The sequence below is a fragment of the Oreochromis niloticus genome, linkage group LG3 (genome assembly GCF_001858045.2).
Source record: "Oreochromis niloticus isolate F11D_XX linkage group LG3, O_niloticus_UMD_NMBU, whole genome shotgun sequence".
Taxonomy (NCBI): domain Eukaryota; kingdom Metazoa; phylum Chordata; class Actinopteri; order Cichliformes; family Cichlidae; genus Oreochromis; species Oreochromis niloticus.
Genome location: NC_031967.2, coordinates 40,655,781 through 40,681,421, shown reverse-complemented (window position 1 = coordinate 40,681,421; position 25,641 = coordinate 40,655,781). Strand labels below are relative to the sequence as shown.

Sequence of the window (25,641 nt, the reverse complement as noted above, 5' to 3'; positions counted from 1 at the left end):
CGGTTTTCAGCGTGTTATCGTTTTTATCGTTAACTCGGATTTCCTGGGTCTTTTCACGTGTGTTATGAATAAATCTTTTTTGGTACCGGTACTAGTTTGTTGTATTTATCCGCGACACCTTAAAGGCCAGTCCGTGAAAATATTGTCGGGCATAAACCGGTCCGTGATGCAAAAAAAGGTTGGGGACCGCTGCAGTACAGTACACAGCAAAGCAAGAGCATAGTGCTGCATATAACAGACAGGACCACATGAATGCATGTATGGAGAAACTGCAACAAAATGAATACAGACACAACCGTGCAGTAACAAGCTGCATGTTGATACTAGTTTTCTGCACCAAAGCATTTTAATCTAATGATTAACTCAACTTTGCATATCAGGAATTAAAGAACAATTATACTTGGAATTAAAACCAAGTGTCAAATACAAAGTCACATTAATTGTATGTTTGTAGTGAGTTTGTCTTTCCACAATGTAAAAAGCAGGAACACATTTCTGTAGGCTGGGTTCAGTACAGCGGATTAATATCACCCAGTGACACAAAGGTGCACATCCGCGATTCTAGTAGCTGACAACACAGTAAGTAGGATGATTGACTGTAGGAATTTTGCTCGTTAGTTTAGTGTGTGGCTCTGAAAAGAGCCGTTGTGTTGACGTCTGACGGCCAGTCCGTTTATTTGGAGCTGGTGTACTTGGTGACGGCCTTGGTGCCCTCAGACACGGCGTGCTTGGCCAGCTCACCGGGGAGAAGAAGGCGCACTGCGGTCTGGATCTCCCTGGAGGTGATGGTGGAGCGTTTGTTGTAGTGGGCCAGGCGAGATGCCTCGGCAGCGATGCGCTCGAAGATGTCGTTGACAAACGAGTTCATGATGCTCATGGCTTTGGAGGAGATCCCGGTGTCGGGGTGGACCTGCTTCAGCACCTTGTACACGTAGATGGCGTAGCTCTCCTTCCTGGTCTTTCTCTTCTTCTTGCCGCCCTTGCCGGCAGTCTTGGTCACGGCTTTCTTGGAGCCCTTCTTGGGCGCTGACTTGGCGGGTTCAGGCATTTTCTTTCCTCGATACTCGACGAATGAGCTCCGTGACTGCGAGCAGCGCTTTTTATACAGGCTGTATGCTAATACCACTGCGCAGGCCCTCGGAGCTCATTGGTGGAGCCGCACAGTGGGCCGGACGTTGTGTTGGAGGGAATTTATGAATTTTGCTGAAACAGGCCCGCATCTAACAAAGACAGTGGACTGTGTGATTGTGTCCTCGTTTGCTGAGACAGTCATTTGTTCTAAATGAGCAGTAAATGTAGAGCTCTGTGTGGCAGATATGGATGTGTTAGTATCAGTATTATCTTCAGCCAACAATGAAATCATTTGAATAATAATTCCACCTGGTTTCGTGTCTCTGTGTTTCTGTAGCGCCCATGTAACCTGGTGATAGTCACAGTTTACCGTCACCAGCACACAGCTTTAAAACTTCGCTGAGTTTTAGCTCTGAGTGGAGATTAAACACTGGGCATAATTAGGTAACTGCATAGTTTTACTGAAGTCTAATATGTCTCACTGGAGCGCACATATTAGACTGAACTTAGACTGAAGAGAGAAAGAGGGAGGGAGAGCAAACAGTGTGTTGCATTTCCACAGGAACATGGGCAAAAGTATTCATTTGGTGATTTATTCTAATATATAAATGCTGTTCTGTTTCATTTTAATCTGCTGCTGAGTCTCTTTGATGCTGATGGATAACACAGAACACACAGCAAGAACACCTGTTCAGCCAATCACATTCATTCCACTTTGATTTGCACAAACTCAAGCGCCCGTCTCTCATCTTCCTTTTTACAACAGTGTTGTGTTTGACTGGTAGATTTTAATGATCTCTGTATTGTCGATTTTCACATCTCTGGAAGAGTTGGCAGTAATAAGGATCATTTTCTGTGGGAGAACAGATATGACCCGTGAATTAGATCCGTAGATTACAGTTAGATTAGTTTGATGCTGCCAACACTTTCACAAGAACGCTCTGGAAAAACCCTGAGTTAACTTAGAGAGCTGATAGCTTCTTGTCAACGCTTATCTTATTTTATGTTTTTTTTTCCACGGGGAACTGAAGCCCTGCATGGGATGAGCGGGTCTTAGCCTTAGCTCCAGCTTTGCCTTTGTTTTTAAAAAAAAAAAAACTTCATTAAAGTATTCAAATAAATTCAATTCAATTTTATTTATATAGCGCCAAATCACAACAAAAGTCGCCTCAAGGCGCTTCATAGATACAGAGAAAAACCCAACAATCATATGACCCCCTATGAGCGAGCACTTTGGCGACAGTGGGAAGGAAAAACTCCCTTTTAACAGGAAGAAACCTCCGGCAGAACCAGGCTCAAGGAGGGGCGGGGCCATCTGCTGCGACCAGTTGGGGTGAGAGACGGAAAACAGGATAAAGACATGCTGTGGAAGAGAGACAGAGATTAATAACAGATATGATTCAATGCAGAGAGGTCTATTAACACATAGTGAGTGAGAAAGGTGACTGGAAAGGATAAACTCAATGCATCATGGGAGTCCCCGGCAGCCTACGTCTATTGCAGCATAACTAAGGGAGGATTCAGGGTCACCTGGTCCAGCCCTAACTATATGCTTTAGCAAAAAGGAAAGTTTGAAGCCTAATCTTGAAAGTAGAGATAGTGTTTGTCTCCCGAATCCAAACTGGAAGCTGGTTCCACAGAAGAGGGGCCTGAAAACTGAAGGCTCTCCCTCCCATTCTACTTTTAAATACTCTAGGAACAACAAGTAGGCCTGCAGAGCGAGAGCGAAGTGCTCTAATAGGGTGATATGGTACTACAAGGTCATTAAGATAAGATGGGGCCTGATTATTTAAGACCTTGTTTGTCAGGAGCAGGATTTTGAATTAAATTCTGGATTTAACAGGAAGCCAATGAAGGGAAGCCAAAACAGGAGAAATATGCTCTCTCTTTCTAGTCCCTGTCAGTACTCTTGCTGCAGCATTTTGGATCAGCTGAAGACTTTTCAGGGAGTTTTTAGGACATCCTGATAATAAAGAATTACAGTAGTCCAGCCTGGAAGTAATAAATGCATGAACTAGTTTTTCAGCGTCACTCTGAGACAGGATATTTCTAATTTTAGAGATGTTGCGCAAATGGAAGAAAGCAGTCTTACATATTTGTTTAATATGTGCATTGAAGGACATGTCCTGGTCAAAAATGACTCCAAGGTTCCTCACAGCATTACTGGAGGTAACGTAAAGGAAATGTAAAGGATCTCTTGTATACAACTGAAAATGAACTGGAAATTTTTAAGATGTGGTTTGATATCAAGAAATTGTCCCTTAATAGCAAGGAGACTGAATTCATGCTTTTTGTGAGTAGAAAAGAAAATGAATGAATATGAATATTTCTACATAATTTACTTCAACTTCTGCTAGCAACACTACTGAGGTGACTATAGCTCAGGAGGTGGAGCAGGTCATCTACTCCATAATAGCCTTCAGCTCCTGTCTAGTTAAACCAATTTAAAAACAAATGAAAATAGCCACCAGTGTATAAGGACCTCGGCCCAGCAGCCAGAAATCCACCCAGGCAAAGCAGCAGCTCGGCAATCTCTAAATTAAAGCAGGACATCACTTACACTGAACAGCTGACCTCAGCAGGAATATCCCTCCCACCTTGCTTCATATCTAGGGTTAGGGTCACACCCTAATAAGTATCGGCAAGTGGAGGCGGAGTCCACTACAAGTTTCTCCGCAGGAATAAAACAATATTTTCTTCCTACAGGGGTACAAATAACTTTAAACCTCTACCAAATTACCAAAACACAAGCGGAACATTTTCTGTGACCTACGGCTCCAATAGAAGGCTATGGGACCCACATACAGCTGTCATAGAAAAGTAAAAGATGCCAAATAGCACAGCTCATATGAGGCATTCACACAGCTCCAGGTTCACACAAGAGAAAGACTAATTACCTGCACCTGTGCTTATTAAAGGAAAAACCCAACTTTGTTGCTGTTGTTCTAAAGGAATAAACAATGCAAAGAAATATTTTTTAAATTGCAGTTTTCTTGGTGTGAACCTCAAAGGGTTAATGCTTGAAGTGATTACTCTCTAAGGCTGTAAGCTGTACAGAGTACTGCACATGTAACTTTGAATGATTCTTAATGAGGTATCGTTCATAGACTGTTTTTTTAACCTCCTTATTTAATAAAAACACAGTAAAATAAATAAATAAATGAATAAATAAACAAACACAGAGTCAGTTCTAAAATTATTGATCAGTGAAAAAATTAAACATAACTTTGAACTTAAGCTGCCAAATGGCTGTAATTGGTTTCAGCACATAAATACAGATGTGGCAAGAGACAGAAAAGATGCTGCTGTTTGCACATATTCAGTCCAGTTTACTGAAGAACACCTCAGGCTGTCAGGTTGAAACAGTCGGTTGTGGTTTTGTAACATAAACACTGGACCTCCTCTCAGCGTCCCCACTCGATCTGCTATTCCCAAACATGAGACTCAAGTTTCTCTGTGACTGCAGCTGCTGGCGTCACAGCCCAATTTAACAGCATTATGGTAGTAATTAGAACCAAACATATGATAAAGGAGAGCCCTTGAGGACAAATCAGCATCATGAGAACTGCTGATAATGAATGAAAAAATCTAGGCTGTATCCCAATTCAGGGTCTGCAGCCTTAAAGGCCGCATTTTAAGGCCGATCACGTCACAGCGACGCGCCGAAGACTGTCCCAATTCAAAGGCTGCTTGAAATGCGGCCTTCATTTCCCTGAATTTTAAGGACGTGGCGGTGTAGACTTCGTGGCCCAACATATCCCACAATTCATAGCGCGGCAGTCGGTGTGGATAATTTTGCCACAGACGGCAGAAGCGGAGCGGCCGAAGAGTAAACTGTTAAACGTAAGTACTGAATAATATGTCACTTATTTATGTGCAAATGTTGAATATTGAAGAACATTAAAACATTACTGTTGGCCACATGTCGGCAAAGTTATGTGACATTAGCGATGTTTGTACTTTCAGCGTTTACTTGGTTTTAAAGCCTTTCAAATATACGCCGTCCAATAGTCGACCTTATCTTACAGAGATGTGATGATTTTATGGATAATTAAAGTCAGTCATATATCCACAAACACAACAAGCTGAAAGTCAGTGATGCTGCCCGGTTTGCAGTCCTTAATATGACGGCACAAGCAGGATTCACTGCACTGTTAATGTTAGCTATGTTATATTGCTGCCTCTGTTCGGTGGTGTCGAGCCAAACGGACTTTAACGTGTGTTTGAACGAGCTGACGGTTCACTCGTTAAGCTGAAAGAAAGATGCTTTAATCACAGGAGTCACACATGTGTCCACTGTACCATCTGGAACTCTTCTTGTTTAGCACTCGTAATAACACAAACACTAAATCCTCCTTCTCTTGTGCTGTTTTGTAGCAGTGTGTACACCTGAGACTGTCACCTGTCTGTCTGTCCTGCACTCTCTCTCTGTTTCTTTCTCTCTGATTGTGTAATAAAAGTATGAACATGTATTTATAAGTTACACTTGTGTTTGAATCCTGCAGCTTATCACACATTTGATTTCCATGTGTGACAACTGCAAGTGTCCAGAGTGAGGACAGACTGAGGGACCCACTGCTGCACATCATCTGTGAGGCTTTGCACCCCTGATGATCCACCAGGACAAACTCAGCAGTGTGTGAGGAAGAGGAGGAGGAAGAGCCAGCAGCAGCTGACAGATGGAGAGAATAGACAGACTGTTCCTTGTTTGTGAAGGACTGCTAGGAAAGTTTAACATAACTAATTGTCTGTCCTGAATCAGTCTATTAGGTAATGTTCAAATAATTGTATCATTCCAGTGTTTTCAGTGTGGGAGAAAGTACTCAGGGCCTTCAAGTTACACACTATGAAAGGCAGCAACAAGTTTAATATTCAGAAACCTAAAGTATGTATCAGCAGCAGAATGGAGCTAAAAATAAATGTTTCAGTTCTATGAAGCTTTGAGTATTTTGGATTAGTAGCACTGCTGTGTTTGTTGCATCATATTGCTGTAATTGTTTATATGCTTTATATATTGTGAGGTAAGTTGATCTATAGTGTTACATCATATTCTATAAGGATGTTATGTGTTTGTAGACTTTCTGCCCAGTTTGACCCATTTAGCAGAAGTCAGCCTGTTTAAGGCTCTGATATCTATTCTGTATGACTTAAAGCAGTTATGACATGGTCTGATTTTCTCACCCAATAAAGAAATATTTAATATATCAGTCTGATCTTCATTTTATCAGAAACAGTTATCACAGCTCGTACATTTTCTTTTTACACATATAAGCATTGAGCCAAATTTAGTAATGCCAACATACTGAAGGAACAGCATTTGTCTCTTATATATAATACACCTATATATACACTGTCAAAGATACTTGTCTTTGAGTGAAGATTTAAGGTGATAGGAAATATAAATAACTGCAACTTGAATCTTTACTGAAGCTCAGTATTTGACACAGTTCACTCACATGAATTTCACTCACATGTGCTGTACCAGTGTACCTGCACATGTGATGTGACAATAAAAGTGATTTGATTTGAGAGTTCAAACTCACTGCTGTAATAACTTATGATTAATATAATAACTATAATATTGGCCATATCATATTTACACTGACTTTAGTCTCATGGACAACATTAACTAATTGTTATTTACTAGCTAATCTTAAATGACTGTTCAGTACAGATATGAAGGCCAACAATCATGTTTTACAGTCCTGTGGTCTCAGCCTCAGATACTTATTAAATCACACAAAGCTCGTGTAGAAACAAACAAACAAATGAACAAAATGTGTTCTCCTTCATTTCTGTCAACCACATGTTTCCAGCTATCATGGTTGCTAGGCAACCTGAGCAGCGCGACGGAGGCTAGACCGTCCCATTTCACAAGCCTCGCACTTCCGGCCTTAGCGGTCTTTGAGTAGGCGGCCCTTGAGGACCGTTGAGGCTGCGTACTTTAAGGCTGCAGACCCTGAATTGGGATACAGCCAATGATTGGCTTCATTCTTTGGGAGCTATTAGGTCGCCCATGTTCTTTTTACAGTCACTGGTGCACATGAAGAGAATTTCATCTGAGTTGGTTGTAGGGGAAAGCCGGACTGTAGCCACCCTACAAAAAGGGAAAACTCTCACAAAAGCATGATGACACTACACAACAAAGCAATTTAAAAAAAAAATGTATGACAGATGAAAACTACATGACAAAGTACTTCATTATAACAGTGACATGAAAAAAAATGGCATAGAATACAAATTATGTGAATGACCATTTATGTTAACAATGAGCGCTACACATTCCACTTGGCCTGGCTGCCTCCGAGGTCCCACAGGCTACCTGAACCCAATAGGAATTCTTCTACAGCCTGGTGGCTCCCTTCACCTCCGGTGTCCATATGGTTCAGCAGTTACCACCACAAAAGGGCACCAACCATCTTACAGCCACAGCTCAATGAAGATTCAGTGATGGAAGTGCTGAACACGGTCCATTCAGTCTCAATGTCCCCTGACCGCGTTACAGTCAGTGCGGGAGCAGCGGCTTCGCTCATGAACGATTCATTTGCCGTTTGGACGCATAGGGGTGAAAACCTCCTGCCCTGATAGCAGCTTGGGGAGGACTATCCGTCAAAAGCAGTCATAAATAAGTCTCCAATAATACCAGAAAATGTCGCTAGTCGCTTTTTAGTAGTGATGTGTCCTGTGTGTCGAAGCTTCGAATCGTGTGTCAGGTAATCTCGGGGGAGCTTTTGTGAAGCTTGTATCGAGGGTTGCTTTGATTATGTATGCAGTGACGTTCGAGGCCTCGCGGGCAGTCCGTACCACGTGACTGATTCAGGAACTGGCTCGCCGATTCGCGCCAGATTCGAAATAAAATGGGCAGCAAAACACAGCTGATTTCCACATCACATTGTGCTGTGGAATTGGATTATGTACGTGCTACATAGTTACTTGAGCATTTCTTCTTCGATGGAACCAGCAAGGAAGATAATTTTTTTAAATTTCATCTCTCTTAATAAAGTATGCACACAGTAATAAATATGACAAATGATAAGCACCATAATATAAATAAACAACACTACAGATCCTATTATCTGATTTTTAGTTTATTAAAAAGTGAAGCGCCACACACTAGTTTGTGTCATTATCCAGATGTACATAAGCATGATTACACAGTTACTAGGGGCGGGTTTTGATTATCGATTAAAATTGATTCTAGCTTGGATAACGTGATTTTTTAAATATAAATTTGACTACATTTCAACAACCACTAAACAGCTAAGACAGTAAATGAGAGCAGGTACACCGATTCTGCACAAAGACGTAAACAAAGCGCGGACCCGCTGACGCATCAGAATAAGTGAGATGTCGCTAGGGCTGGGTATCGTCACTGATTTCTAGAATCGATTCGTTTCGATTCACAAGGTCCCGAATCGATTCGAATCTCGGAAATATTATAATTCAAATCAATACATTTACATTTTTTTAATCTATAAAAATAAGCTGACACACGCAAGACTTTATCAAAGGTGTGATGTGTGAAGTCTCGAAACTGTCAGCTTTTTTTATAGTTTTTTTTTTTATAGTTATAAAAATATCCTAATGTACTGATCTATGATCTGAATTATACCATTGACTGACTGAGGCTAACAGTTACACAATCATACCAAAACTCTGTCTTGATAGTTTCCACTTTCTCTTTTGTATCAGACATACTGAGACACTATTTGGGATAAATAATGAAAACAATTTATTCAGTTTAGAGGTTTACACATCACATCATTATAGTCAAAGAGCCTGTTTCACGCTAAACTGGCAACACTGGCAGCTGAAGAATGTATATTTTAAAATAATTTAAGACGCATGCCCGCTAAATTTCCTAATAAGCAACTTGCTAAAGACACATTAACAGCAAGGAGGATGTTTGCTGAGAGAGAAGTGTGTGGCTCTTAAAAGAGCCTTTGTTTTTGGTGAAGCTGAGCGCTTTGCGTTTACTTGGCCTTGACGGGCTTCTCGGTCTTCTTGGGCAGCAGCACAGCCTGGATGTTGGGCAGCACACCACCCTGAGCGATGGTGACTCCCCCAAGGAGCTTGTTGAGCTCCTCGTCGTTGCGCACGGCCAGCTGCAGGTGACGTGGGATGATGCGAGTCTTCTTGTTGTCGCGGGCTGCGTTGCCAGCCAGCTCCAGGATCTCAGCGGTCAGGTACTCGAGCACAGCTGCCAGGTAAACGGGGGCGCCGGCTCCCACACGCTCCGCATAGTTGCCTTTGCGCAGCAGCCTGTGGACACGACCCACGGGGAACTGAAGCCCGGCACGGGATGAGCGAGTCTTAGCCTTTGCTCTGGCTTTGCCTCCGGTCTTGCCACGCCCACTCATTTTCACAGGTTCTTTTCTTCGTAGTATCGACACTAAGAGAAAATGTGGCCCGATCTGCTCAAAGCCTCGCTTATATTTCCGCAGAGCGCGCGCAGCTTCGTCACGCACCAATCGCAGAGAGGCTTACGGCAGCGCGCAAATTCAATGCACTTTTCTCCAATGAGCGGCACACACCGAGGCGGGGCGGTGCTCCTCTGAACGGTGCTGAGCACCACGTGCAGCCCCTCACCAATCACGAGCCGGAGCGGCACCGCGTCACAGCCAGTCACACGCTTTAAGAGCAGCGAGTCTCCTCTGTTTGCTACATTTTATGCTGTTAGCAAAGTAAAAGGCAAAGAGAGAAAAAATGGCAAGAACCAAGCAGACCGCTCGCAAGTCTACTGGCGGCAAAGCCCCCAGGAAGCAGCTGGCCACCAAGGCCGCTCGTAAGAGCGCCCCGGCCACCGGAGGCGTCAAGAAGCCCCATCGTTATAGGCCCGGTACCGTGGCTCTGCGCGAGATCCGTCGTTACCAGAAATCCACCGAGCTGCTCATCCGCAAGCTGCCCTTCCAGCGCCTGGTCCGCGAGATCGCTCAGGACTTCAAGACCGACCTGCGCTTCCAGAGCTCTGCCGTCATGGCTCTGCAGGAGGCCAGCGAGGCTTACCTGGTCGGACTCTTCGAGGACACCAACCTGTGCGCCATCCACGCCAAGAGGGTCACCATCATGCCCAAAGACATCCAGCTGGCTCGCCGCATCCGCGGAGAGAGAGCTTAAGCTACACGCTCTCCTACCAACAACGGCTCTTTTCAGAGCCAACTCACTCACACCAAGAGCTCCTTTCTTACAGTTACATCATTATTATGCTCACACTTTAATCTTCATGCTATTTGTATACTAGAAACTACAGTTGGCATGAAGGTGGAATTCACTGACTTCAGTTATAAAAATTCTAAATTAATTTTTGGCATGAATTGTTGTATGCTAAAGTCTCTTTACTTACTCACTTATTTTTTTTTAATTTTTTTTTTTTCCCAAGGTCATTGCATTGGAGTGCTTTGTGCTAGGCTATATGATAGTCCCTGTGCTCTCAAGTACCTTTGGTAAATTCCTATTGTTTAAATGTGATCGAAAATACTATAGACATGTCAGTAAGTCTAACATGAATCTGTATGGTTTTATTTTTTGTTTTTTTTTAAGTTTATCTTTCAGGTGCTTTCTTTTTTCCTTCCCAAAAATACATTATTTAACATTTTTACACAATTCTTTAAAGTAACTGTAAGGGTGGAAACACAGTATCAGTCCTGCTCTGCTGGTAATGATCCAGTACATATAACAGTGCTGCTGTCTATACTGTCAATAGCTGGTTTGACCTTCTCACCTCTAACACTAAGAACCCCATGTGACAAATATGGCCAATGTGATTAGCTGTGCCTATCAGGGAGCTATGCTAGGCTACAGGCTATGCTAGGCTTTGGCCCACATCAGTCTAAAATTGTATGTAACCATGAATAACGTGTTTTGGAAACTAACTGCACAACAGGCAGCACTATTAGTTCTCTCAGTCTCAGAGTAACATTTCTAATTTTGATCGAAACTGTCAGAGAAAACGGAGCCTCGAGCAAGCCAGGATATTAGTTTACAGAGGCTGTTAAAATTATGTCTAACGTTAAAATGTTGGTGACACAATAATTTCATCCTAATGGTACTGACATATTCATAGGGTTCATTTTTGAGACAAAATATCATGAGGTAGTCATGATTTTGCAAATATTCCACCTTGTAGTGCAGTTTGCACAAATTGTTTTAAAAATGCACTCACCCTACAAACATTACTGATGAGTCAAGATCTGCACAAAGTGACAGAAACACTGAAGCAGCTACACATTTTATTCTTATTGTCATGTATGTCCTATTTGTCAGGTGACAGAAGAACCAACACAAAGCTCAGAGAGTAATGGTGATACAAGGTCACAGGTGAAATTGGATGATGACTTGTTGGTTCATTACTGTATCTGAAGCACATGTGTGACTGCATGTATTTGGAATGTCTCGCTGTTATTTATCAGGTGATAGAGGCAGCTCTGCCATGTTGTAGCTCAGAGGTGAAGAGGCGAGGTCACAGGTGACTGATGATGATTCGGTGCTATAGATTAACTAGTATTTATTATCATAACAATTGTTAGGCTGCTTTTAGTCATCCCAGTATCCTCAGCTGAGGCTGAAAGAAGCTTCAGTGCTCTCACAAGACTAAAAACATGGCTCAGGTCAACAATGACACAATGAGATTAAACAATGTTGCTGTGTGCCATGTCCACCAGGAGACACTGGACAGTATAGATGTAAAACAAATATGCCAGCAGTTTATCTCAGTTAACGAGAGGAGAAGGCATGTGTTTGGCTCCTTCACATAGTGGACATTGAGTTGTTGTGTGGGGCACCAGTAGTGCTGTAACAGTAGTTCATGTTTAGAATAAAAAGTCCCAGCTCACTGAGTTGATCGGGGCAATAGTGTGCCTAAAATGTTGCATCATTTTGCTGAGAGCTCTTTTACTGTGTGGTAATCTTAGATGAGTAGTTTTATGGACAAAAACCAGCAGGTCATTCAGTGTTCCCTTAGTGCTAATGTGTAAGAGATGTTGGTGTACTATAAGTGAAGTAATGTTGTTAAGTCCTTAAAGTCATATTCTTTAATTGTCATGACTGTATTTTTATTTTTGTATGATACCTGATTTATATGGCAGTAAACTAAAGTCTAAAATTCTAAAAATACTATACTAAAATACTAAAATCCAGCGACTGTCCTCACCCAACTAACAGCTCTTTTAAGAGCCACTCACAACCTCTGAGAGTACACTTGCTTAAAGTAATGAAACTAAGGCTACGTTCACACTGCAGGCGAAAGCGCATCAAATCCGATTTTTTTGACCCTATGCGACCCATATCCGATCATGGTATGACAGTGTGAACGGCACAAATCCGATATTTTCAAATCCGATCTGGGTCACTTTCGTATGTGGTACTGAATCCGATACATATCCGATGTTTTAGAAAGCGACTGCTGTTTGAATGGTCATGTCGCATTAAATCCATCTTTTACGTCACTGACACAAGACAGACGCCAATTATCAGCGCCGGAGAAGACATCGTGAACGCTTCCTGTCCATCCAGTGTAGATGTCAGTGAAACTGTTGGGAAGACAACGTTGGAGAAACGTGAACATTTTATTTGTACTGTATAATCTGCAGATTCTGACAGAAATCTGCAACTATCCTTTGAAGCACCGCTCCTCTAAAACAGCAATAAGGATCATTATTAGGTTATCTACATTATCACGTAAATAACAAAAAAACTTAAAGCAAAATTGGGAAACGTAAAGTCCGAAGTCTTTATATTAAGGCCCATCAGTCAAACAATATTGTTTGCTCTGGGTCTAAACAGAGCGTGTTGTGTGTGACGTCTTCTTTTGCACATGCGGGCCGCTTTGAGCGTTCACACTAGAGCGCGTTTGCTGTCGCATTTTATTTGTAGTGTGAACAAGCAGACAAAAAAATTGGATTTGATCAAAAAATCAGAATTGAGCATTAAGACCTGCAGTGTGAACGTAGCCTAAATCTTTAATCCATAGGTGTCAAACTCATGTTCACACTAGAACTGAAGTGGGCCAGCCCTGTTAGTCTATCAGTGTGTGCAACACATTTAGCTGTTTTACTGCATGAAGACAAATCTGACTGACTTAAATTGTAAAGTTATTACCCAGACTTTTTTTCATAAAGTTGCTGTAAAAACAGAAATCTGTGTAGTAAGAGCATAAACATTGTCTCATTGTTTGTTCCTTAAAGTACTTGCACTAAAACTTAAAAACAAGACAGCTGAGTAGATTAAAGAGGTTCAGACTTATAATTATAAATCTCTACAAACTCTCGTTTAGGTCTGAGATTCATTTAGACCGACAGCGAGCCACAGCTGTGTGCTACATGCAAACACGCTTTGTGTATGGTGTATTTCCTGTCATTCTGTAAATGTGGTCTTTCTTAAAGGGTTTTTTTTTTTTTTACCTGGAAGCATGTTGAATAAACGTAGACAACCTGGCAAAACTTGTTTGTGATGTGCGTTGTTCCATCACAGAGCATTTACAGTTACAGCCTTCGATACTGTGTTTGCACTTTAAACAGATGTTGCATTTCAAATGCATAAGATGTAGGTACCAAAAACATCTGCTAGATAATGTTCCTTTTATGTAGGTTATGTCAGGATTTTAAGGCAAGGCAAGTCTATTTATATAGCACAATTCAACAACAAGGTGATTGAAGTGATTCAAAGTGCTTTGAAGACTGTTCTCTACACTCCCGCTGTAAGGGAGTAATTAAACAAGTTATTGATCAGGTCTGTAACAGCTGAAGATCAGTTTGTGGCTGAATTAATTACTTTAAGTCTGTAATGTGTGCTTTTCAACACCTTCTTCTCTTATATGATGAGTTAAAGTATGTTTTGAATGTTAGTTGGTGGGGAGATGCTGGCATGTTTTTCACTAAAATTTTCATAAGTTTCTGCTGAAAAGATGTCTAATAATTAAAAAAAAAGAAAAAAAAAAAAAAAGGAAACCTACACACCCACCATCACCCCAGAACAAAGCTCTTACAGTGAAGTGTGTGGCTCTTAAAAGAGCCGTTTGATGGATCAGGCCAAATGAGTTTAACCGCCGAAGCCGTACAGAGTGCGGCCCTGCCTCTTCAGAGCGTACACCACATCCATGGCGGTCACGGTCTTCCTCTTGGCGTGCTCAGTGTAGGTGACGGCGTCACGGATGACGTTCTCCAGGAACACCTTCAACACTCCACGAGTCTCCTCGTAGATCAGACCGGAGATGCGCTTCACTCCGCCACGGCGAGCCAGACGGCGGATGGCGGGTTTGGTGATGCCCTGGATGTTATCACGGAGAACTTTACGGTGACGCTTAGCACCTCCTTTGCCGAGTCCCTTGCCACCCTTGCTTTTTTTCTTTTTCTCTATACCCAACTTGTAAAACTCAGCTGGGAGACCATCTAGACCTGGAGTTTTATTGTTATTTAGTTGCTCAATAGCAACTGCAACCTCTTCTTTTCTTATCACCCCAAGAAGTGGATCAAAAACAGAAGGTTCAAGAGGTTCAATAACATTTAACAATGATTTTAAAGCATTGCTGTCTGAAGGTAATGCCGAAAACATGGAAGCGCATTGTTCTTTGACTGCGTGTCTTTTCTCACTCTCATTGAGGGTTAATTTTCCTCTTCCATCCTTAATGGAGGGGATAAAGTTTCTACCACGTCTCCTCTGACCAGAAACCCCTTCCACTCATGGTTATAGTTTCTTTCTTGAACGAACAAAGTCGAATGAATCCCAAACCCCACGGAACCGTGTTATTATGTGTGCTCGGCGGACGTAAAAGAAAACAGACGGTTCACTGGACGGCTCGAAGCTCAGTGGCTCCGCCCACTCTTCTATTCTCTGAATGTGGAAACGCTGTTTGTTAAGGGAGGCTCACACCAAACCGCAACTTTTAACCTCAGCTTTGAATTTAGGACTTGAAAAAGGAGTATTATGTGACTCTTTCTATTTTGGTCTGATGTGTTTATTATATAAAAAGGTGACAAGTTTTGACAATTATGAGCGTTTATTAAATTCAGGTAAAAGTCAAGTCAAGTCAAGTTGGCTTTATTGTCACTTCAACCATATACAGTTTGTACACAGTGAAACGAAACAACGTTCCTCCAGGACCAAGGTGCTACATGCAACATAAATTTACAACATAAATTAACAGAAAAACACTAAACTAGCTAACTAAGAAGCCTAGTTAGCTGGCTAGCAGAGACAAGACAGACTAACCTAACATAAATTACAACATAAATTAACAAAAACTAACTATCTAAGGAAGACTTTTTTTTTTTTTGTTAACAGACAGCAGACAACAAAGTGCACGTGCAAATGTGCAAACAAGAGCAATAAAGTGACAGTGTGACAACAAAAACACAACGTAACATAATAATAAGGTTTTGTGGTGATGAGTTGAGGTAGTGGAGGAACAGTAAACATTCCTTAGTGTAGCAGCAAAAATTAGGAAGTAAAGAAGTTAGTGCAAAAAGTCCAGCAATAATATTGTGCAAAAGAGCATTTACAGGTTGGTGTGTACGATAGTTTGGTGGTGTAGGTCAGTGTGTTTGCGCTTGTGTTGATTAGTCAGTCCAGTCTCAATGTTTTGAGGTAGTTGAGTTAAGCTGAGTGATAGTGTGTGTGTGTGTGCGCGCGTGTGTGTGTGTTTATCAGTCCAGTCCCTTTTTGTTGAGGAGACGGATGGCTTGTGGAAAAAAGCTGTTGCACAGTCTGGATGTGTGTGCCCGAATGCTTCGGTACCTTTTTCCAGATGGCAGGAGTGTGAAGAGTGTGTGAGAGGGGTGTGTCCAATCAGCCACAATGCTGGTGGCTTTGCGGATGCAGCGTGTGGTGTAGATGTCCTCAATAGAGGGGAGAGAGACCCCGATGATCTTCTCTGCTGTTCCCACTATCCGCTGTAGGGTCTTGCGGTCCGATATGGCACAGTTCCCAAACCAGACAGTGATGCAGCCGCTCAGGATGCTCTCGATGCTCTCGAAAAGCAACAGCATCCCCCAACTGTAGCTTCTTGTCTCCTTTTATGACAGGCGGACCCCCAGTGTCCATAAATTCCTTTCCCTCTACACAATTACACACACTCTCAAGCCGAGAGCTAAGCCAAATGAAACAGACAGACAAATCCTTTCCTATTCCTCTGATCTACTGCTGGAGCCTCTCATCTAAGCAAATTTAACACATTATACTCTAATGATTATTTTCTTGTATTTACAGCATACAGATGTATTGTAGAATGATTTGGGGTTTAGATTATTACAGTCAGACACTAACAGACATTAACAGGGAAAGTGTCATGGTGTGGGTGAGTGCTGTTTTTTTTCCACAGAGCTGGTGGTTCCACCTCTGGGTGGAGTTGCTGCATTCCTGCCTGTATCCACACTTGTTGGCAATTAAGGTGCTGATAGTTAAGACCAGTGCTCACCACTACTCATTGCCAGATCTTCAGCTAACCTCAGTTAGTGCAGATTATCATGCATATTGAAACCTGTCATAGTGATATTCTCTGCTCACCTTATGTTTCTTTGCTCACAGTCATCCAGCCGACCTTTAAGCTCAAATTCCGACATTACTCACCTTCATTCTGATGCTGGTTTTTCTGGCTTTTCCACCTCAGCTCATGCTAGCTTCATCTACCTGCAGATCATCACTAGCTGGAACCCTCATTCAATCCCATTCACCAGTGCCTCCGTGTGTGATCTGCATTTGAGTCCGTTTGTCTGGTTCAGCTTTCAGACGTGACCAAAAGCCCCCCCTTCTCTAAGGAACGGGGGTGGGGGGGTTGTCTCTGCACTAATTATGGTACGATAAGGTACAAAAAGATATTTAAACACAGGAGTCACCATAAGTGCACGTGGCACCAGGACACCCTAGGTCACATGTTGATGATCAGGTTAGTAAACGTATCATCAGATTTCCGGCCGTATGTTCTGGACACTCGAGTGATGAGAGGTGCTAAGCTGTCAAAAGATCCCCACCTGGGGTGAGATAAATCAGTCAGCGTGGGAGGACACTGGACAGACCTAAATGTATAATGATGGTGTGTCGGGAATACTTAGTAGAGGCATCTTCAACTCTCACCTACGGCAGAGCTTTGACAGGAGTCTGTGTGAGACTGGGGACATTGAGACTGAATGGACCATGTTCAGCACCTTCATCACTGAAGCTGCATTGAGCTGTGGCTGTAAGATGGTTGGTGCCTTTTTCTTTTGCTTTGTTGTGTAGTGTCATCATGCTTTTGTGAGAGTTTGCCCTTTTTGTAGGGTGGCTACAGTCCGGCTTTCCCCTACAACCGAACAAAAAACATGGACGACCTAATAGCTTACAAAAAGTGAAGCCAATCTATATCGCCACTCTGTGTCTCGCTGCAGCATGGGTTAAAAACCTGCCTTCTTCATGATAGCAGATGGGACTGGGGCCAGACTAAAGTAAAAAATTCTCAGATAAATTTTCCTAAAGATTTTTTCATTCATTATCAGCAGTTCTCATGATGCTGATTTGTCCTCAAGGGCTCTCCTTTATCATATGTTTGATTCTAATTACTACCATAATGCTGTTAAATTGGGCTGTGACGCCAGCTTTAACTGGCAGCTGCAGTCACAGAGAAACTTGAGTCTCTCTGTTTGGGAATAGCAGATTGAGCGGGGACGCTGAGAGGAGGTCCAGTGTTTATGTTACAAAACCACGACCGACTGTTTCAACCTGACAGCCTGAGGTGTTCTTCAGTAAACTGGACTGAATATGTGCAAACAGCAGCATCTTTTCTGTCTCTTGCCACATCTGTAAGGACAGTAACACCAATTTGTTTGTTGTTTTTTAAAGCCTCCACTGCAGTAACCCCTCATTAATAATTAACTATGGATTCAAACAGCAAAGCCCAATATTTATGTGCTGAAACCAATTACAGCCATTTGGCAGCTTAAGTTCAAAGTTATGTTTAATTTTTCCACTGATGATTGTTTTTAGAACTGACTCTGTGTTTATTTATTTATTTATTTTACTGAGTTTTTATTAAATACTCAGGTTAAAAAAACAGTCTATGAACGATACCTCATTAAGAATCGTTCAAAGTTACATGTGCAGTACTCTGTACAGCTTACAGCCTTAGAGAGGAATCACTTCAAGGATTAACCCTTTGAGGTTCACACCAAGAAAACTGCAATTTAAGAAATATTTCTTTGCATTGTTTATTCCTTTAGAACAACAGCAACAAAGTTTAGATATTTTTTTCAACCAACTCTATAGTTTTTTTAAACATAGTCCTCTACCAAACAGTAGAGATTTTCATTCATGGCAAAACTCAGAATACAAAAAATATTTTTTTTAAAGTTTAATAAAACTGTTATAAACTTCTGTAACTTCGCAGCAGAGTACACTGAACAGATAAAAGAGAGTTGTAGTGGTACAGAACCCAGTGCCACTGAGATTTAGAGGCGTTAGATTTCCTTTATGTCTGGCGATATGCAACAAAGCACTGCTGGTGGGCATTCTTCACAGAAACACTTTGCACTTCTGACAATTTCACCTTGACACCAGGGGCGGATCTAGAAGGGTGGCATGGGGTGGCAAGTGCCACCCTAAAATCATCCCTTGCCACCCCAAGTGCCACCCCAGTTTTGCATATGACAGTGTTGTTTATTAAAATAAGATAGTATTAACAGATTGAGCGTAGTTACAGTCAACAGTGAATATAAATGCTAAAACTGAATATATTGGATAGTGTCCCCCCCCCCGCACCATTAACAAATGGTTCAGCCCATAGCAGGACCGGCTTTTTTCTTGTTTTCAGTAGCAAGCGATGCTTATGATTGTGCCAGAGCACATTTTGAACAACACCATGGGAATTTCGGATTTTACACAGGTGGTTGGATGTTACACTCTGGAAATGGAAGGAAGGTGAGTGTTATTAACCGTCTGTGGTCCACAGACACGCTGCACCTCCAAATCACATGACTATGTTAAGTTGACATAGCAAAAAAGCTGCAGCCACGCTGAGTCTCTATTTCAGCCCACATTGAAAGTTCAGACTTCAAAGTTTTTAAATTTTAATTACAGGCCAGTAAATCCAGAGTTATGATAATATATATAAGCCACGCTTTTTACTAAATACTGTCGTCACGTTTTTGTGTGTGTGTGTGTTTTAAGCGTTTTCTAAGGACAGCGTGAAAACAGTAAAGAAAAGAAAAAAAGCCACCTCTTTGCTATCGGTGGAAAAATGTACCATGTCGACCAATTCAAAAAAGTCAACATGTGGGATTTGGTTGTTTAGGAAGAGGGAAAAGTTTTGGGAGTGACGGCAGCGAGACAGAGCGAGCCAGTGAGAGAGGGAGAGACAGAGAGAGAGAGAGAGAGAGTTTTTAGATGTGGGAGATTTGTGACATTTAGTGTGGAGTGTATACTTAGTGTATTGTGTTGTCTTGTGTAGTTGTTCTGTTGTGTAGTCGTTTTGTTTTGTGTGTCAGTGAGGGCACTAATGAATGTCACTGAGGCACATTTGAAACGTAAACACTGTCACTAAGTAGAAAACCAGCGGAGTGATACACCTCCTGCTGTCAGGCCTGCAGGTTTATCCCTGTGCTGTTCTCCTCTGTCTTTTGGTGGACAAACTTTTTTTTTACTGGCACACATCATTTGTGGGGCCTCTTATTGCGACACCTGATTGTTCTCTCATTTTAGTTTTAGTAATATTTTTAAATGGTTGTACAAAATGAAAAAGCGGCAGGTGTATTGGCTGCATTTTTAGATAAATAGTTGTATATGTTTACAAAATGTATAATTTATATTTGCATTTCAAGTTATAAATATTTACTCAACATGTCTGTGGTTTTTTTTACAGTAAAAAATACTACTAGGATTTTAAGTTCTTTGTGTGATTTCAGATCAGTAATACTAATGCAGTATGTCAGTGAAAAAAACAACTAAATTCAGTTGAGCTGAAAAGAATGATACCAAACAAGGCAAGGGGGAAAAATAAAATGAAACAATTTGAGGGTGAAATACAAACGTAAACTCAAAAGGAGTCAAAAATGGCCGGTTGTATTTCAGACCTCAGTGGGTTAATCCAACAAATCATGAAAAATTAGGTTAAAATTTTTGTTTATGACAGTGCAGATTTCTGACATTTTGTGTAATTTAAGCTGTAACAATGTGATTGTTTTCTAACAAAAAACAGTGTGAAACTTAAGTTAGACTTGTGTTTGTAAATGAACCGCCCCATGTTGTGTAGCTTTCTGGATTTTATACTTATTGGGCTACATATTTATTTATTATACAGGCTACAGTACATAACATCAAAACTCACATGTTTTATGTAACTAAAGTGTGTAATTATGTGGGCTACAGACAATAATTAAGTTATAGACTATATTTATATGAAAAACGTGTATACTTACTGCATTTGAATTATTTTAACCATATGTAACCACCTGCATATGTGTTTGAAAAAAAAGCCTTGATTTTGCCACCCCATTTGATTTCTTTGCCACCCTCTTGCCACCCTAAGAAAATTTCTCTAGATCCGCCCCTGCTTGACACTCCCTTTGGACAGAGGTTACACCGGCCTCGGTTGTCAGAGTGAAGTGGCAGGTGTCCCAAGTTGTCATAACGCACATCTTGTTGTGGATGTGAAGGTCTTGGGGTGAAACGTTTCTGCTGAGGTAACATTTGAGGTGGAGAAGAAGATGATGGTCAACCAACCTTTGATGGAAACTGCTAGACAAAACCTTCTGAGAGGGAGCGGTTTCACATTCAGTAGGGCACAGTCCCTCTTGTGAACAAGCCAGGCATTTGAGATGCCAAACAGCAGAAAATACCATCACCTTGATTTTGCTGGAGTCTTTTACATGTGGACCAGCATGTCTTATAGATCAGTGCCTCCCATATGGTCATTGTAAGCTTGAATCAGTGATGGGCATGGGACATCGATCTATGTGCAGGCCTCTTTACTCCATCATTTGACACTTGTAGTAGGCATGATCCCACATGCATTATACAATATTACTTACAACAATACAGCATTACTTACCTTTTTACATTCACTGGCTGTTTTCTTTGCAAGTCCTTACTATTTAACATTGACACACATTCATGTGACAGGTTAGACCTGGATCAGACCGTCCTCTGGTAGGCTGAGCTGGGTTTTTCCTTTAATAAGCACAGGTGCAGGTAATTACTCTATCTCTTGTGTGAACCTGGAGCTGTGCGAATGCCTCATATAAGCTGTGCTATTTGGCATCTTTTACTTTTCTATGACAGCTGTATGTGCGTCCCATAGCCTTCTATTGGAGCCGTAGGTCACAGAAAATGTTCCGCTGGCGTTTTGGTAATTTGGTAGAGGTTTAAAGTTATTTGTGCCCCTGTAGGAAGAAAATATTGTTTTATTCCTGCGGAGAAACTTGTAGTGGACTCCGCCTCCACTTGCCGATACTTATTAGGGTGTGACCCTAACCCTAGATATGAAGCAAGGTGGGAGGGATATTCCTGCTGAGGTCAGCTGTTCAGTGTAAGTGATGTCCTGCTTTAATTTAGAGATTGCCGAGCTGCTGCTTTGCCTGGGTGGATTTCTGGCTGCTGGGCCGAGGTCCTTATACACTGGTGGCTATTTTCATTTGTTTTTAAATTGGTTTAACTAGACAGGAGCTGAAGGCTATTATGGAGTAGATGACCTGCTCCACCTCCTGAGCTATAGTCACCTCAGTAGTGTTGCTAGCAGAAGTTGAAGTAAATTATGTAGAAATATTGATATTCATTCATTTTCTTTTCTACTCACGAAAAGCATGAACTCACTTTCCTTGTTATTAAGGGACAATTTCTTGATATCAAACACCATCTTAAAAATTTCCAGTTCATTTTCAGTTGTATACAAGAGATTCTTTACATTTTATGTCCACAACACAATAAATTTGTATCTTCTGTATAAACAACACAGTTTTCCATTTTCCACAGGAATAGGCCACACATCTTATTCCATATCTCTCTAGTTTCCTGAATAACTGATATGATCTACTGTATGAAAAGCTTTCTGTAGGTCAAGATAAAAACCATCAGAGAATTCATCATTTTATTGATTTTAAAAGACTATGAAACTTAGATTTACTCTCATCAACACAGCGTCAAAGCAGTTTGAGAATTATTCACAACATTTAATCTATCAGTTAATTTCTGCCACAAACTCCCATCGATCTTACTGAGTTCACGAGACATCACACACTGGACTGACTGAGAGACATGAACTACTTTTTGTGCAGGTTTTCTTGTATAAAAAATATTTTCTTCTATGTAAAGGAAGTAAATAAACAACAGAAAGGAAGAGAATTCCTGCCAATTCAGAAAATATAACAAACTACATAATATGGAGTTTGTTCTATTTAAAATACATTAGACTGGCCCCCAATAAAATCCGAATCGTTAAGAAATAAAACTAAATAAAGTTCCAGTGTTATTGTTGTTTAAGCAATGAAAAAACTTGAGGCCCTAAAACTGTTGAATTATTGCTTGATTATGTTTATGATCATTACTTCCTTTACTTACTTTGGGGTCCAGTGGAAACTTTTGAAATAAATTTCTCACATGTCACTCTGATCTGTTCATAAAGACTCAACAGAGAAAAAGTGCTGCATTGATTTGAATACAGTTTCAGGTAAATTTACAGGTAACTACAGACAATCAATCACAAGATTTCAAACTCGCAGCCATAAAGTGATCTCTGTGCAGAGAAGAAACAGCACAACAGTGAGCTCTCAACAGCAAAGAGAGACAAGAACAAAAACTGGAAGCTCAAAGGTCTATTTGACTTTAATCAGCTCTGCTGTTGTAGTTCCAGCCCCCCAAAGCCAAAGTCCAGCATAGAGCGGCTGAGTGAATGTGGTCTGGACTCTGTGGAGGAGAGTCATGGTTTCAGAGACGCTGTAGAAAGACAGAATACCTGCTCTGTGATCCAGGTACACTCCTACTCTGGAGGACCGAGGACCTGAGAGGACAGTGTGGACATTGTTGTGACGAAATTCAAAACTGTTTGTGTCACAACGTAATACCCAAGATTTGTCATTGTATCCAAAACCACATTCTTTGTCCCTCCCTGCTCTGCTGATATTCTTGTATGCGACTGCTACACCAGCTCCTTCCCCTCTCCACTCCACCTCCCAGTAACAACGTCCAGTCAGACTCTCTCTACTCAGGACCTGATAATAATAAGTGAATCTGTCTGGATGATCAGAATAAGACTGTTGTTGATTCATAAATGTTACTTTTCTGTTCCCCTCAGATAATAACAGATATTTGTTTGCTGTGTTTGGATCCAGTGTGATTTCACGTGAATATTTTAAGAATCCAGCTCTGGTCTTTGGCTCTGGTGGTGACAGTAAAACATCCACTTCAGTGACTGTCAGTGAGATGTTTGTCCATTCCTCTCTCAGAATGTCCTGTAGTTTATCTCTGGTCTCTGACACAGCTGCTGTCACATCCTCAAAGTAGCTCAGAGGACGAATATTGATGCTGGATGAGTGTGTAGACTCACTGAGTGCTGACAGTGAGGGGTAGTTGTGTAGAAACTGGTTGTGATCCTCTGTGTGTGAGAGCTGCTCCAGCTCGCCGTCTTTCCTCTTCAGCTCAGCGATCTCCTGCTCCAGCTTCTCCTGAAGCTCTTTGACTCGACTCACTTCAGTTTCCTGCTGGGATCTGACCTGCTGCTTCACATCAGAGCTTCTTTTCTGGATGAGACGGATCAGCTCAGTGAACATCTTCTCACTGTCCTCCACTGCTTTATCAGCAGAGCCATTGATGGCCTCCACCTCCTGTTGAAGCAGCTTCACATCTTTCTCTCGCTCCTGGATTCTCTGCTGGATGTTTAGTCGTCTCACCTCGAGCTCCTTCTGCTTCTCAGTCCTTTCTGCTGCAGCTGGGACTGTTTCATGGCCTTTATGTTCATCCATCAGGCAGAGATAACAGATACTCTGCTGATCAGTACGACAGAAAATCTTCATCACCTCATCATGACGAGAGCAGATGTTCTCCTGGAGCTTCTTGGAGGGGGCCACCAGCTTGTGTTTCTTAAATGAAGGTGCATCATAGTGAGGTTGGAGGTGTTTCTCACAGTAAGAGGCCAGACAGACTAAACAGGACTTGATGGCTTTCAGCTTCCTCCCAGTGCAGACATCACAGGCCACATCTTCAGGTCCAGCATAGCAGTGATCAGCTGGAGCAGCTTGGAGTCCAGTCTTCTTCAGCTGCTCCACTAAAGCTGCTAACATGATGTTTTTCTCCAGGACAGGCCTCGGTGTGAAAGTCTTCCTGCACTGAGGGCAGCTGTGGATTCCCTTCCTGTCCTCTTCATCCCAGAAACTTTTAATACAGTTCATGCAGTAGCTGTGTCCACAGGGAATAGCCACCGGATCCTTCAGTAGATCCAAACAGATGGAACAAGAAATAGTTTCTCGGTCCAGCTGAACTCCTTTCTGCGCCATTTCTCCTCTCAGTTTCTCTTTGGCAGAAACGAAAGCATTCTGACCTCTGATGTCATAACATACTTTTCTGTAGTGAATGGAGCCTGTCGGCTCTGAAACGTTACAACATGTTTGTTACACCCATCTTCAAACTGCAGATCTAAAGGGGAGGGAACAAGGAAATACATTTACAGTGTTTCAGGAAGAAGAGGGAGGAGTTATCAGGCTTTGACACAGTCCAGGAAGTGGAGCAGTTTGACGTAGATGCTGTTTGTTTAACACTTTGAACATGAACAAAGGAGGCTGATTAGTTTTTACATTTATAATATATGAATGACAAGTAAATAAAAAAGTTGTCACACTGTCACACCATGGCACATATTATACCATGAATTGTTTTTCATTTCTACAATGTTCACATTCAGACACAAAAATTATTAAATATTTCACAGTTATTAATCCTTCAAATATGAGACATTTGGCTGTCAGACACAGAGCCAGTGTCTTTATCTTTACTGCAAGTATTTTTGTGTTTTACATCGTTGAATATCAGGTTATATATGCTGCAAAATGTGAACATTTACAGAATAAAAGGTCAGAATGTGTTGAACAGGTTTTTTTTCACTTATAAAATGTTTTCACATTCTTGTCTTTTAAACTCGCAGATACAGAAAAAAAATATTTGCAATCAACTGATATTTTCACAAATATATTGAGAGCTGCAGATTTCCAATTCAAATTTTACTCTTATTTATTATTTTTACTACTTAGAACCACAACTCTGTGACTCCAACCTCAGATCAGTGAATACAAGTGCTGGTGTCATGATCTGGGGTGTCGGTGGTGTTTTGGGGAATGTTTTCTTACTCAAAGCTCAGGTCCTGCCTCCAGGTGAAGTTCTGGGTCTACATCTGCCTCCACATGCGGCTCATTGTCTGCAATCAGCGATGAAGTTTTATGGTCCACCTCAGAGCTCCAGTATTTATCAGATTGTCATCTAAACAGTAGTTTTAAATCAGCCTCCATGTTCTGCTTGCTCCAAATGTTCCTCTGTTTAATTTCACCTTCTTGTGTCTCCAGTTTCCTGCACCTCCAGATCATTATCCACTCACCTCCACTCTTATCTGGATTTCTTCTGTCACTGGTG

General features: G+C 41.5%; 5 protein-coding genes across 5 annotated transcripts; 1 reads left to right on the top strand and 4 right to left on the bottom strand.

Annotated features, from left to right (window-relative positions):
- Nucleotides 1–623: 623 nt before the first annotated feature.
- On the bottom strand, nt 624–1,113 carry LOC109203642 (histone H2B 1/2). The gene has a single exon (XM_019363287.2). The coding sequence runs from the start codon at nt 1,046–1,048 to the stop codon at nt 674–676; it is 375 nt and encodes a 124-aa protein (XP_019218832.1). The 5' UTR covers nt 1,049–1,113; the 3' UTR covers nt 624–673.
- Nucleotides 1,114–8,785: 7,672 nt separating this feature from the next.
- Nucleotides 8,786–9,705, bottom strand: LOC109194162 (histone H2A). The gene has a single exon (XM_003459095.5). The coding sequence runs from the start codon at nt 9,429–9,431 to the stop codon at nt 9,045–9,047; it is 387 nt and encodes a 128-aa protein (XP_003459143.1). The 5' UTR covers nt 9,432–9,705; the 3' UTR covers nt 8,786–9,044.
- Nucleotides 9,706–9,756: 51 nt separating this feature from the next.
- Nucleotides 9,757–10,230, top strand: LOC100700697 (histone H3). Its single transcript, XM_003459096.5, has one exon. The coding sequence runs from the start codon at nt 9,778–9,780 to the stop codon at nt 10,186–10,188; it is 411 nt and encodes a 136-aa protein (XP_003459144.1). The 5' UTR covers nt 9,757–9,777; the 3' UTR covers nt 10,189–10,230.
- Nucleotides 10,231–14,060: 3,830 nt separating this feature from the next.
- LOC109203505 (histone H4) lies at nt 14,061–14,776 on the bottom strand. Its single transcript, XM_025902644.1, has 2 exons — nt 14,736–14,776; nt 14,061–14,404 (listed from the first exon to the last, which is right to left on the bottom strand). Exons 1-2 carry the CDS (start codon nt 14,747–14,749, stop codon nt 14,107–14,109), a joined length of 312 nt encoding a protein of 103 aa, XP_025758429.1. The 5' UTR covers nt 14,750–14,776; the 3' UTR covers nt 14,061–14,106.
- Nucleotides 14,777–22,034: 7,258 nt separating this feature from the next.
- Nucleotides 22,035–24,766, bottom strand: LOC106097114 (tripartite motif-containing protein 16-like). Its single transcript, XM_019363262.2, has one exon. It carries the CDS (start codon nt 24,513–24,515, stop codon nt 22,839–22,841), a length of 1,677 nt encoding a protein of 558 aa, XP_019218807.1. The 5' UTR covers nt 24,516–24,766; the 3' UTR covers nt 22,035–22,838.
- Between the last annotated feature and the right edge of the window lie 875 nt (nt 24,767–25,641).